The following is a 14,994-nucleotide window of genomic DNA, read 5'->3' as shown; positions in this document are numbered from 1 at the left end:
CAAGGTGGAAAAAATGCAAATTAAAAAGGTGCAAATGGGTATTTATTAATAAAAGTATGGATATTCAAGTACTATTTCTTCTCTCACCTATTCTTGTTATTATTGATATTAGCATTATTATTGTTGTTGTTGTCAAAATAATTCTAACTATTATTATTGTTCTTGTTGTTTTTATTATAAATACAGGTACAAATCAGGTATAAAGTGGCAGGTTGAGGTTTCTAATTTGAATCTACAAAAGCATCAGCATCATTGGCGGATGTACAGCAACACTACCACTCCACGTCAGCAGGGGGCGGTATAGGGAGCACTTACTCTTTTCTGGCGGGATGTGATTGGTCCGTTCGTGTGCTTTACTTCGCTGGCGGTTTGTTTGGACTGTTTCTAGAGAGTGGTGTTTCGTTAGGCGGAGCTGCTGGTTTGATCAAACCCAGTTAGAACCCTCGTCGCAGTGGTTGGATGTGATCAGGCACCAGAGGGAGAATGGAGGACTCCACCAGACGCGTCCTGCAGAGACTTATCCGCCGGATTCCGACTCCACAGTTAAAAACAACGCTGGAGAAGTGGGGTCGTCTGACGGTGGCTCAGCGGGGGTCCATGGATTACACTCAGACCAAATGGGCGTTAACGGAGAAGCTGCTGTCTCTCTGTGAGGTACCAGACCCTTAAACATCTCTGTGTTTACCAGTAAAGTATAATACCTGTGTTTAGAAATGAAATCCAGCGTCCAGCACAACTCTACCACGTCTGGGTTTAACACCATTTTAAAATATACCGCTACTTTCCACTCAGAATCAACATCATTTGTGTTAAACTGGCTGCTTCGCTCACTGCTTTTCGTCTTCACAGGAAAACGACTGGACAACGAAACACATCACAGAGCTGGAGATGATTTGTAAGTCCTCTGAAATGACTGATCTTGTGTGGTTTTGACCAACAACCATATCCTGCCACCAACCCACTAACCTTTGTGTTCCACTGTCTGTCAGATGTGATCGACAACCCAAACCAGGGAATGTGGCATGGCTTCCAGCTCCTGGACCCCGAAGGTCTGTTTTTAACAACACTTACAGGTTGTACTGGGAGACAAACCACTATCAAGTATTATTGCAATATCGTTTTCATCAATGGCGATATAGCAAATATTCCATGTTTATCCATATATAGCTTCAATCTGTTAAGTAGTTTAACAGATGTTTCCTTGCTCGTACAATCATCCTGTATCACTGCATTTTACTTATAATATACATTTTCTATTTTTTTTTTATTCTATAGCCTTTTCATATTTCTTTATTCTCAAGTCTACCCAATTCTGCTGCTGTAATAACTGAATATCCCTGGTGTGTGGATCATTACAGTTTTATCTGATCTTATCTCTTGTTATACGTTGTTTAGGAGCAGTGAGGAGTTACAGCACGTAATTGATCCTCAGATTTGTAAAATGATTTGCTGTTGACAGTTTTGCTTACTTTTCAATCAGTTAAATAATCTCATTGTGTTTAACAGGTATTTAACAAAGTAAATGTATGTTTTGGCACCTGATAGTGATAGTTATCCTCTTTATTTCCTTAGCTTTTCACAGGGAAATAACGGGAATATTATTATTCAGCTGATTTTGCTATTCAAACCCATATTGGTATTTAGTTTAGATTTGAAATTTGATTTAGCTGGTTACATTTTTTCTAGTTTTTGTGACTCTCACCGGTAGTTGGTATGTGGACCGGGGGCAGGTTAAATACAGATATTCCCACTGACATTGGCTGTTAATGGGAGTATTTATTCACAAAGGAATTCCCAATTCTGCCCCTTTTAATGTATATTTAACATTTTGTTTTCTTGTTGCAGATGATGCTCACTCTGTCGAGCTGACACAGTTCAAGGAGCAGTTTAAGTCTCACCTCGGGGAGCTTGTCAGACATGTAAGCCTGATGTATAAAATCCTGTTTAGCTGCAGTGGCATTATTATGTAGTATTTCATGGGCGACTCTGTGTTGAACATTTAATATTGAAAGCCTTCTTTTGACATTGTCTTCAAGGTTTCTGTCAAAATAAAGAAGCACACAGACGAAGCTGTCTGGATTCGGATCGCCTGGGGAGACAGCTTCTCTCGGCCCAATCACCTGAAACCAACATATGTTGTTCACCACCTTCAAACCCCGTATGTCTTTGTGACCGGTCTGACTTCAAAACAAAAGCCCCTGTTATCCCAGGTGAGTAATGAGTTTTATATTGAATCTTGACAATGTTTGTTTTAACAGTTGCCAGGCAGCTGTCTTCCTGTTTTTCTAATGTCCTCAAAGTGAGTGATGTTCTTGCCAGGCCCTGGTTCTGTCCACCAGACATCAGACAATTAAGGATGCTAACCTCAGTGGACGGAAACTCACGGCCATCAGGGACTTGCTGATGAAGCAGTACCAACAGGTAAGCATGTTGGGGTCACAACAGAACAAGACGTTAACCAGAAGATCAGGGGAGCTGAGAAAGGAAGTTACTACACAGAACAGGTTCCTGGTTTATTTAAATGCCGTCTGGCTCGAGTGAAGTCTTTACATTATGATCTCATTAGCTTACAAGCTCAAATTCAATTTAAATGGACTGTTGTCCCACTTCTGATTTTTGACATTTGAGTATCTTGATGTGTTACTCAGCTTTGTCACTGAACTCTGCGATCACGCGCTGGATAGGTTCTGATTTAAGTAAAGCTTTGTTTAATTTGTGCAATAGTGTAATGAAAAGTATCTGACCGACAGAGGGGAAATCTAAATTGCCATGTTCATCCTTTTTTAACTTAAGGTACACTTAAACCTTAAATATTATGTATTTCATTTCTAAATCTAGCAACTTTAGCAGGATGATGCGGTTTGGGTGGATATTTGTTGTAATCATACAAGTTTTGTGACGGTGTCAGGTTTGTCATTATAGTACCACAGCTTATTAGTCTGAAAAATACCAAGAATTCTGAACAACAAATCATCAAATTCCCAAAGACTTAACTGTTTTATGTTATATATTTTTATTTTTGAGTAGATTCTGACTTTTCCTTCCTTTTTGTCTCTAGGTGTTTCCCACTAACTTCCCCAGCCCTCTTGCAGAAAAGAATGAAACTGTCTCAAGTACGTTAATCAAATCATTCAATCAGGCCAAAGCTATTTTAATATTTTCTGCATGATGTCACACATATTGTTTGTTTTGCTTCATTTATTTGAAGTGATGTGTAGTTCTGGTGGAATTCTGCATTATCATTGAGTTTAATTACATTTTGGGGCTTTTATGTGTATTTATAGACCCAAAAATCGAAAGAGAACAAGCTGGACCTGGAGCACACAGACATCAGATGGCCTGTGAGGCCTTTGGTGATGGGATGTTGCCTCAACTACAGGCTGCAGTTTACAAGGTACCCTAAAGGCTGACTGGTGTTTTTAATACTTGGTGCTGAGTAGAGGTAGAAGTATTCAAATCAAATATACTTTTATTGTCCCGTAGGGAAATTTATTTTGGGCCAAAGTGCTACTGCAGCTGCAGAACAGCTCGTTGAATATCAGTATCAGAGATTAGCATCATACTGTGCTGTGATCATCTAAGCGATGTTTTGTGTTCCTGTCCCCAGCTGGAGACAAAATTCAAAGACCACACCAACAGGACCATGACAGAGCGGGACGAGCCTTTCAAATGTGTCGTCAAGTTTGAAAGCACCAACCTCCTGGAGTCACTCAGACACTGTGCAGCCTCAGGTACCACTACTCTGCTCGTCACAGCCTGTAACAAAACCAATCATGTGTTTGGAAGTAAATAATATTTACATACAGCAAACAATTTAGAGCGTCATACTACTTGCAATTACATATGTTGACCACAAGAGGGCACATACACACTTTTCATCATAGTCAATGCACTGTTAGGCCAAGTTTCTAGAAAGTGTTTTTTTTTTTAACATCTTGCACCAGAACCTGTCTTCATACTTGTCAACTGACATTGGAGAACTTGTGCACGTTCCCCAGTCGAGGTGGGAAGTATACATTCACATTAATTCCCACAAATGTCTCCAAATAGTCTTCATTTGTTTTTCTCACAAGCACAGTTCCTCCCATCCATGATATCACTCTGATATGAGACAGGTTTTGTGTAGGATCTTTTGTGTAATAACCATTTGACAAGAAAGTGCTTTTGTAAATGTCAGCCTTTGTTACTGTCCAGACAATTAGCTGTGATTAACTATTATGTCAACAAAGAAATAATTGTGATTACAGTTTTTTTGTTTGACAGCTCAACTAATTTAGTTTTTCATATTTTACAGGCATTGCCTCCACCCCTGTCACCCCCTTGCTGTCATCTATTCCTCTAAAAGGAAGGAATTATTTTGTCATCACTGATAATGGCCCCGGTCCCTCCTCACAAATGCACCAATCACAGAACTGATGGGTGACAGACTCTTGATTTAAAGGACTCACGGTGTCACTTGTTCTTTATTTCTCCATCCATGGTTTGCTTTTACTATTTCATTATGGATCCTGTTAATGTGGCTCTTGAAGATTCTTTAATCCCTGGATTTTAGAATCAGTTATTGTTCCCCTCTTTGTTATGCACTTGCTGCTTCAAATATACAAATATTGTGCAATATATACTTGTCATGTAATTATCTTTCATTTCATCTTCGATTTAATGATCTTTTAATTCATTTAATATGTTCACGATGTTAAGACAGCAGGGTTGTTGCAGGTTCTGTTCAATAAAATTCAATAACTAGAATTTAGTACTTTTAATGTTTTTAAAAATTAGGTCCTGGGTCTTAAATACATCAGGTAGGTATTAATTATGTTACTGCTACTTCCATCAGAACTTAATCATAATTTTCTGAGAACTGTTTTGGTGGAAGGCATGATTTGTAATGTCTCTGTTGTGTGTGGTTGCTACAGATATTAGTACGCTCAATTAAAAATACAAACAAGACCAACATGGAACTGATACCTGAATCTACAAACACACAACTTTATTTTAGTGCACTCAGCTGGGCCGTGGGAAAGACTCTGCAACTTCACCATATCTTCAATTCTGGGGAAGTGTATAGTCCTGGGACTCTGATATTCCTTCAAATCTATCTTACTTGATGTAGCTCTGAATTTTTCTTTACGACTGCAGTGTCTGCTCTAAACATGTCTGTTTGGAATGGTCTGCTTGCTTGGCCTGTGTCAGTGCGCCAGAGCGCATTTCAAAATGATGACCTGGCATTAGTGCTCACTAATGCCCTCCAACAGCTTCAGGGGGAAACAGTGTTTCAGCCAAATCCAACACAATTGAAGTAAATGTTGACCACTTTGAGATTTGATAACCATCGCTGTATAGGGCACACCAATACTTTAACAAATAACATCACTCACATGGGGCTTTTATCCAGAGAATCACGTGGGAAAACAAGCGTAACGATGACATTTCAAATCTTTTATTATGAAAAACGGAAGCGTGTTGATGAGACAGGATGTGACGCAGCCTCGCCCGCCTCCTCGTCCTCAGCTACAGGAAGCTGAGCCGCATCTCTTCAGGCAGAACCGCGGGACGTAATGCTCACCCATCGCTGCAGCTGCCGGGGCTCCTGCCTTTCACCACCGAAACATGGCTGCCCCTGTCAGGACCAACCACAGACACCCGGCTCCTGCTGCCACCGCCGCCGCCACTGACAGTCCGAGCTGCCGCGAGGAGCCACGGGAGATGATAACACCCACCATCGTGGAGCTGACCAAAGAGGTGCGGACGAACATCCTCTGCACCGTGAAGGGATGTGGCAAGATCCTCCCCAACTCACCTGCCCTCAACATGCACCTCGTCAAGTCGCACAGAGTCCAGGTAACCCCGCCTGTTCAGACGCCAACTCACTGTGGAGCAAACATGGTCGTGAGGGGGGGCGGCGCAGGTGGTACGTAGCCTCTTAGGGGGAGCGAGCACAGGAGTAGAGATGCGGTGTAAACACCACGTCACAGGTAACTTGAGCTTGAAGTTCCAGTCGCTAGCTCTGATATGTGTGTGTGTGAAACACCGCGACGAGCTAGCTCCACTGCAGCTAGCTGCTTATGTCATCAGTTATTGATTAGGAGCGCACGTGATGATCTGTGCTTCCTGCAGTCTCCACTCAGACCCACATCCTCTCTGCTTGGTCAATCAATCAGTCCAGCTTTATTTGTATATTCACATATCACAGTGTGTCTCATGGGGCTCAACAAGGGGAGACACATCCTCTGCTCGTCAACAAGACTGAGGAGAAACTACACAAACAACTTATTAACATATGAGGGATCCTCATCCAGGACGGACAAGAAGTTCAGTAGATGCTGCGTGTAGCTAAACACACCAACTAAATAACAGTAATTACAACATTGATTAGAAGAAACAACATAATGGAGACGTGTTAATGTCTCCAGTGTTTGTAAGACATTGTCTATTAGAGATGTAGGGAGCAGCAGTGACCATTGAAAGAGATGAGTTATGCCAGTGATGGTATAGTATGTGAGAAGGCATATAGTATATTAGGAAGTGTTATGTAATCATTCCATGATCAGCTGCCACCACGATCCAGATCCATGATCTGTTGAACTTGTAATTGTGGACAGAAACTAGGGACCTGGGTAGTTTTTGATTTGCCTGTGTTATTTTGACTTGAGTGCCTTTAACTAGCCCTATTGGTTATTCGATTACAAGTCTATGATGAGTTGTAAGTAGTCAAGGAAATGACAGGACACTGATTAGAAGGTCCAGCTACGCATGGGATTCCCCTTTAACCCAGAGGAGGATGATGGCGAGCTGGTTACGGGTAAACAACCAGTCCCTCTCCCTGCAGGACACCATCACAGCACTGGGCAGCTCCTTCAGCGACACTGATCCACTCCAACTGTCTGAAGGAGAGGTGTCGCAGGTCGTTCCTAAACAAGCTCTGCAAAACAAGATCTGCAAATCTTCCAGTCAGCCACACACGCAAAATCTTGGACCGCACTATAAACTTGGTTTCAAGTAATTTAAATGTTTAATGTAATGAACTCAGTTACACTATATATAAGATAAGATGAACCTTTATGGATCCTCCACAGAGGATATTCCTAATTATCTGTTTCCCTGTAAATACTCCGCTCTCTTAAAGGATTATCTCATCTTAAGTCGAGGCAGTCCAATCATGTGGACTAGAGTTCACCTCTGACCCTGGTTCCTGTCTCCTAACTGGACCGGGCTTTTTTTTCTGAGGGGTGCAGTATTTCACCATCTCCTCCTCCTCCATGAATGAGGTTCTTTACTTGGAAAGGCTGCCTCTTGTCCTGCAGCAGACTAAGCTCTTTGTTTAAAATAGGTGAATGTGAGAATTTGAATGAGCTCTTAGGAAAAGTCCCTTTAGCCCAGAGTCCAAAGGCTCAATCGGTGGTTTCAACGTACTCTTTGAGGTGCCATAAGTCTCTTCTTTTAAGCTGGAAGTCTTAGTTTTCAGTCATGAGTCTAAATAAACCTTTAAAAGAAACGGATCACTTTTTATAGCCAATATTTAATTCCTGTTCATTAATGATTCAAAAGTCTGTCATTAAAGAATTACAGAAATTTCGAGTCCTGTGTGTGAAGATTTTATCCTGCAACCACACTTTGATCAGAGATTGGGCCTTTGGTTGTAGAGTGAGAAGGGAAGCAAGTGTCAGGGCCTCAGTAACAGATTGAGCATGTTATTTTTAATGCACAGCTCTCCTCAAGTTCTGTCAAAAATAATGACTTGCTGGAGTCGCTCACTGTGCACACTGCAAGACTGAGGCCGGATGTGGACTATCACATCTGTCTATATCACGTCCACTGTCACACCACTGGAGATCTACTGCAACTTGGCCCTACAGCTTTGTATTTTCTCATCATTGATGGTTAATGTTTCCTACTGCATAGCCGCTTCCTTGTACTTTCTATTTCGTTGGGCCTAGCCCAGTTTAGACTCCTTTCATAAAGCTAATGTGACTGTTTTGTCCTTTAGCTGTCTTCCTATCCTCATCACTTCCCTTAACAGCGAGGGAAAAAGTGAGTTTAGAGACTGTTACTCTGTTCCATCACTACAAGGCACAATCTCCAAGAAACAGTGAACAAGCTCAGACAGGCCATACACAAGACTGTGGACTGACCTTGGTGCAGCAAAGACAGGGAGTCTTGACTCTTTTGAGCTCTTTACATCCCACAACGAAATAAATGAAGCTGAAGCAAACTACAAGAGCATATTGTTTGCAGAATATGTATTTTTGCAAACCCCTTATGACAAACAAGCTGCAGCTGTTCGACTCCCCTCCAGTGTTATTGCAGATGGGGGTGACCTTGCCCACTGGAAGGCTGGAGCAGTAATGACTAATGGAACGTGATGCTTTATCTTCACACGTGATAAGATACTTGACGGTTTTGCAATGTACATTTAGTGTAGGTGTTGTCCGTAAATAGCATCATTGGTATAGAAAACACTATGATACAATGTGCTCACAGCTGATGTAGCAAGTCGACCATGAGATTGTGAGCGGAGGAGTTACAGAGGAAGTAATACAATCCCAAGTGCATTCATTTCTTTATTTAATTATTTAGTTATTTAAAGCAGAGCTCACTGTACTCATAGAATTGATCTCTTATATAATGTTACATCTGTTATACACTTATTTACCCACCCTGGCTTAAGAAAGAAAGGCAACACACAACCATTGCTTTTATTTGTAGACCATAAGATGCAATACGAGTTAAAATGTACATAAAGAACGTTAATTGATGTTGATGCAAAGACAGAGGACATCAACGCTGCTTTCAGACATTCACTGTAGTCTGGAATTTTTTTTCCTGAAATGCGAGAACTCAAATATCTGACTCGGTTGCTCCGGACATTTTGAATTTCGATTTACATTTTACTTTTCCTGACAGAACCCTTGTAAAATGTCAGTGAGCTGATGTGAGAATACTGCAGGAAAATTCACAAAGAGCGAGTGGACGTGTGCATGACCTTTCTGTCACATGACCCATGTGAAACTGTGAAATGTGAAGAATATGAATTTCTGTGGATTAAAAAGAGGCGTCACACACGTAGAATAAATTAACGAAGATATCGACATTGAGACTTAAGAGCTTTTTGCATTAAGGGCTGATGCCGGTGATGGTGTGCTGTAAACGGAGACTTGATTTCCACAGCGGAATCCTTACGTCATCTCCACCATCTGCATGTTCTACTTCAGCACCAGCCCTCGCATGAATGTTGCAGTTATATTTCTTTTGTTTTGAACTTGTCTGAGCTGCTGCGCTCTTCAGAAAATATCCAGACACAATTTCCAGAACAGTTTGACAATGGCTTATGAAATATTTCCTCATCAAGAATTTATCTTGGTAATGCAGTTACTGGAATGTACAAAAAGATATGATAAATACTTTCCAGAGTCAATGTATGAACATACTTTAAGGCGATAGCTGCTGGTTTTTCTGTTGGATGCTGTACTCAAATAAATAATGCAATTATTGCTCCCCTTTGTCATCTGTCTTCATCCATCACTGTCATTGTTTTCCTCAGGATGGTATTGTCAATCCCACGGTCAGAAAGGACATGAAGGGCTCTCAGAGGCTGTACTCCTGTCCCATCGAGGGCTGTCCCAGGGGGCCCAGCAGACCCTTCTCCCAGTTCTCCCTGGTTAAACAAGTAAGCCTCCCCTCCATTGATTATACAAGTATAAAATATTCCTCGTTAAATAAATTCTTTGCGTGTTTCTCATCCACCGTTAGCAGTGTTTCTTTTGCAGCATCAATGGCTAAAAAAACACTTGGGGTCACTGCCCTCAGTTCCTATAGTTGTCCAAATTATACAATTGTGTTTGGATTAACATACTTAGAGATGGCTGTCATTTTTCCTTCAGGTGTTTGTATTCTGTATGTTGTGAATGGTTATTTAAAAGCTATATTATCTTTGTTTCATTGCAGCACTTTATGAAGATGCATGCAGAGAAGAAACACAAGTGCTCCAAGTGTAACAATGGCTACAGCACAGAGTGGGACCTAAAGAGGCACATAGAGGACTGTGGAAAAACCTACCAGTGTTCATGTGGGTGCCCCTACGCCAGCAGGGCGGCTCTACTCTCCCATATCTACAGGACAGGACACGAGATTCCTACAGAACACAGGCATGTATATGCTTAGGCCGGATAAGCTTTTCACAAAAATGTTGTTAGGTTTGTCTAAGAGTTGATTTCAATTGACTTTTTTCTGCATCTGTTCTGTTCCTGTATAGAATTCCTCCAGTAAAAAAGCGGAAAATGGAGAAGCTTTTAAGTGATTCTGAAAAGGTTAGGACCAGAGAGTCAGCCTGTCAGATCATGCCCACATCTATCGAGCTGACGGCGACTACTCCCCCGTCTCATACCACCATTCACATCCCAGACTCAAGGAGTCAGAACTCGAACCCTCGTAAGAGCCTCCAGAAGCTGCTTCTACCAAAGCCCAAGATGGCATTGGTCAGTGTTCCTGTGATGCAGCTGGCCCACCTGCCTGTCCTCCTTCCATCCACAGAAAGTGGTGCTCTGAGGTCTGTAGTGCTGGCAGTCGACAGCCAAGGTTCTGTCAGCACCCTCCATCTCCTTCAACAAGCAACCGGAGCAGTAGTCCCCCAACTTGACACTAAGAGTCTTGGTTTCAAGGACAGCATGCAGACTTCCTGTTCTAGCCTTGGGTTTGTTAGCACAGGAGTCCAGGTCAGTCTGGACTCTGTAGGCACTGAGGAGTTACTCGGCAGCCTGGCAGTGCACCGGGGAAGAAGCACCTCCACTAACATTCAGACAGACAAATCGTACTTGTCAAAAATGCCCACAGGGGTGGTTGTAGGAGAGGGGATAGGCTTGTGCTCTGTGGTTGAGTCCTCTGTGTCTTCCTGCTCCCAAACAGACATCAGCGTGAGTGCCCAGGTCCTCCTCCCAGTCAATGTTGAAACCCAGACATTCCCTTCCCAAGCCAAAGCCACCTCCTCTATAGCAGCTCAGACAGACGGCCAGTGTCCTAGCCCAGTTCCTTGCTCCTCCTCATCATCTGGGCTCCCACACAAAACCAGGCAAACACAGACACACTTTGCGACGCCACAATCAGAGGAGAAGCCGCCGGAGCAAGGTATCATGTGCTCTGACCTATTCAGCAATGACTCCCTGAGCGTCTCTACCCAGACAGCTCTGGACATACATGACACCCTCACTGCTGCGGGAAGCAGTATATATGAAGACTCAAAGTCAGGAGTTGGTATGTGTTTTGGGATGCAGACAGACGAGCTCAACTCAAACAACATGGCGGACAACCAGACCCAAACGATGACCTTGTTAAATGACTTGGAGACTATTCTGTCTAACAGTATGTCCGGCCACCAGGTGCTCACAGAGGACACTGCAGCCTGTGGCTCAGGTATGGGATCCGTTCAGGAGCATCACAGTGGCATAGACTTTGACTTTGAAGAGTTCCTCAATGCTGTGCATATTCAGACGCAGACAGAGGAGAGTGAGCTGGGAGGACTGGGCAGTGACACGCCTCTGGAGTCTCTGGACATCCAGACCCAGACTGACTTCCTCCTGATGGATGAATTGGACCAAAGCGAGGGACCAAGTCGCACCCAGGCCAGCGATTTGGAACTATTTGACACACAGACTCAGACTGACCTCAATTTCCTGCTCAACGCCGGAAGCCAGATGCCCCTGAGCAGCATCCTGCGACATTCAAGCTTTTCCATCAGCACAGAGTCCTCAGATACAGAAACACAGACAGATATCCCGTCATTTGCCGCTGGCCTCTCTGCTCAGGCCCCTGTCAGTCAGGGGGACCATGCAAGGCTACTGAACAGCACTGAGACGCAGACTGTGACGAGTCAGGCCGAAGGCCTGGGCCACCTCTTTCTGACCAGCAACGAAACACAGACTGTCATGGATGACTTCATGTCTGCAGACCTGGCCTGGAATATGGAGTCCCATTTCAGCTCTGTGGAAACCCAGACATGTGGAGAGCTGTATGCTCTCTTTGAACACACTGAGAAACCCAACAGTTGAAGCCCTCATTCTGAAGCTGCCTACAGCTTTTGCAGAACAGGCTTCTATTTTCTGCTTCTTCTTACTAGAGGAGTAGTCCTCTGGCAGATACTAGTCCTAGCAGTAAGAAGTCTGTAGAGATATATCTGATCATTCCACTGGGGGCGTCATGTCCAGAGCCTGCACAGGTATAGACCCTGACTGCTCCGCTGCACTTTAATTCACTCAGTGGGCATGGTTTAACAGCTCCTCTGACAGTTTACATATTTATTTGCACATAAAGTAACAAATTGTATGTGTCTTGTTTTAAATGCAAGTTTACTTCTATATTTCAGTTTTTAACCACTGTGACTGGTTTCATTGTTGGGCCCTTCTGGTAGTTTAAAAATAACATTTCATCAATGTTAGATCTGCACTTAAAAGGGATTCCATCTTTTGCTGTCAAAATAAGGATATCAAATAGTTTCAGCTGTATCGCAGCCTTTAGATATGCATAAACTGCATGAAGAAATGTTCATCTGTTGTACAGTATATACAATATTGTACAGTTAGTTTATGTATGTTTGAAAAGTTCACTCAGTCAGCAGCACAAACGTGAAATGATGAGTCTCAGCTTGTGTATCTTTAACAATGATCTAAGGTGTTAAAAGGCATCTCTGAAATATACCTTTACTCATGCAGATATGGCACAAGTCTAAATTAAATGTTCCCGTCTCGTCGGTTGTTGCACACGTTCCGTTTAAATGTGATTGTGAAGTATGATCTGTAAACCTGTTTTTTGTGTCTGGGTCTGTGCAGCTGAGCAGTAAGTCAGTAGGAAAATGAGGGTGTTGCTGTCTTTGACTTATTTATTAGCTGCAGAGTGTAAGTGTATACAGTAGCAGTGCTCTGTGCTGCAGTGATCCGGTTATGTTCACTGTACAGACACACATTGTGGATTAGAGCAAGAATTAGCACAGAGCTATTGTTTTTATCCACCATTGATTTTGACTGAAGGGAGACCTGTTGAATATCTTCCATGGAAATCTTTTGGTTCCACCCTTAAAAATTTGATAATAGTATTTTAATTTTAAATTCTTTTTTTTGAATCCATTCTCCAAGCAACTAAACCTAATGTTTTTATTTATGCTGCTGCACTGAGTAACCTCACCAAGCACAGGCATCACGTGGGGACTGTGTTCTGCTAAAGAACAAGAAGCTGTAGGTCTTGTTTGTTTTGTTTCGTTGGTGCCTTAACCCAAGTATTAAGTTCAGTTCTGTTGCACAAAATAGAGTTACTGCTTTTAGGTAAACTCTTTTTCAGAATCATATAAGAATATGTTTTGGTAAATGACACAAAAGATGTCAGAAACTTTTCAGACTTTGCTTGCATGTGTAATACCTTCTGTTGTGGTATTTTCCTAACTGTTGCATGCAATAATGGAATTTACGTTATCGATCGCCATGGTTTTTTGTAGAAAGATTTATTCTGTCACATGGAAATGATGCTATAGAGCAGTTTGTTGAAGAGAATTTGTTTGAAGCCATCTCGCCATGTTTGTAGACAGGCGGGTAACGCTGTTGCAGTTCATTTAGGTTTGTAGAAGCTGAAGAATGTCCAGAAGATGACACTGTGCCCAAGTCTGTAACATGCTTTATTTTTTGCACCATATCCTGACATTCAAGGATAATTTTCTGTTGTTTATAACTATTTTGACACTTGTATTTAATTTCAACATTTCTTGTATTGAGATTATTTCTTCTCGTTTGTGGTTCTTGAATACAACATTGCTGCTCCCTGCTGGTTTAGTGGAATGGGGTGGGGAATGCCTTGCTTAAACAGAACGATGTGTAGAAGCCTTGTTAGTCTCAAGTGTCCGTTGAAGTGCTTTATTTTTCTCTCTGTGTGGAGTGCATGCAGACAGACATCTTTGTTTTAACTCAATCTGAGGTTTCTTGCCTGTTTGTTTAGAGTAAACGTTGCCTTGACTAATTGCTGAAGCTACACTACAGATGTCCTTAATAAACTGCTGGAAAACATACATTATCTTGTCAGTTATTACAGACAAAGGTTAAAGAACAATAAACAACTTGAATAATGCAAAACTAACAAATATAATAATAACTTGGGTTGCAAAGCAACACTGTGTGGGATAGAGCATTAACTCTGGACCTGATGCGGGGTAGGGCAGACGGGGACCGGGCTAAATGGCTCTATGTTGCATTGGTTTTGTGCAACGCAGGAAGGATAAAAGCTTCACTTCCTGTGTGCACACCACAAAATGTAATTTAAATCAAATTACTTCCTGTTGCCAGTAGGTGGCGTTATCAATATCACTACCTCCGGACTAATGGATCTGCTCAGGTCGGGACTCTGATCAAAGGTGAGAATTTTGGTGCTGGTTGGAAAATGCCCAGTGGAGTTAAAAAACGTACTATTTCGCAAGGAATCAGGAGGTGGTGCTATGAACCTGAGTATATTTACATATGGAGCTGTTCAGGCCGGTACTCTGATCATGTGACAGGATTTTGATGCTGATTGGACAATGCACAGTGGAATTATGACATTTCCAATTGCTACAGAAAACGTACATTTTCACCAGGCCTGACACGCCTGTGAAGATTGGTGAGTTTTCGAGTATGTTCAAGCAGACAAAAATGTGATTAATTTACCTGAATAATCAAACAACAGCAATAGGACCTTGCTCGTGGGACTAAAAATAGATAATTCTGTCAAACGTTGTCACAATCAGTTTCCAAAAAGTGCAAAAGAGTTCATGTATCCAAATCAATCAGACTGAAAACCAAACACCAGCTTGTTCCTTAAGAAAACAGGCAGCTGGGCTGGAGATGGGTTTGGGCACCTGCTGCAGTGCTGACCTGGAGGATCCGTGTGAGACTCTTACCCAACAAGTAACGCCCGTATTGCACTGTGTCATGATTGGAGGACATGGGCACCTGAAACCTTTTGGGAATAGAAACACCTCCTTTATAAGAC

At 42.3% G+C, this 14,994-nt stretch overlaps 2 protein-coding genes across 2 annotated transcripts; both read left to right on the top strand.

The window, feature by feature from the left end:
* The first annotated feature begins 287 nt into the window (after positions 1–287).
* Positions 288–4,959, top strand: cenpn (centromere protein N). The gene is made up of 10 exons (XM_062393555.1): positions 288–654; positions 850–895; positions 990–1,049; positions 1,846–1,919; positions 2,037–2,210; positions 2,320–2,421; positions 3,059–3,113; positions 3,285–3,394; positions 3,608–3,731; positions 4,295–4,959. Exons 1-10 carry the CDS (start codon positions 484–486, stop codon positions 4,414–4,416), a joined length of 1,038 nt encoding a protein of 345 aa, XP_062249539.1. The 5' UTR covers positions 288–483; the 3' UTR covers positions 4,417–4,959.
* Positions 4,960–5,502: 543 nt separating this feature from the next.
* atmin (ATM interactor) lies at positions 5,503–14,038 on the top strand. The gene is made up of 4 exons (XM_062386749.1): positions 5,503–5,838; positions 9,539–9,664; positions 9,943–10,142; positions 10,250–14,038. Exons 1-4 carry the CDS (start codon positions 5,608–5,610, stop codon positions 12,036–12,038), a joined length of 2,346 nt encoding a protein of 781 aa, XP_062242733.1. The 5' UTR covers positions 5,503–5,607; the 3' UTR covers positions 12,039–14,038.
* The last annotated feature ends 956 nt before the right edge of the window (positions 14,039–14,994 follow it).

Source organism: Platichthys flesus, chromosome 1 (assembly GCF_949316205.1).
Source record: "Platichthys flesus chromosome 1, fPlaFle2.1, whole genome shotgun sequence".
Taxonomy (NCBI): Eukaryota; Metazoa; Chordata; class Actinopteri; order Pleuronectiformes; family Pleuronectidae; genus Platichthys; species Platichthys flesus.
The sequence above is the reverse complement of the archived record's forward strand: the minus strand, read 5'-3'. Positions and strand labels throughout refer to the sequence as shown.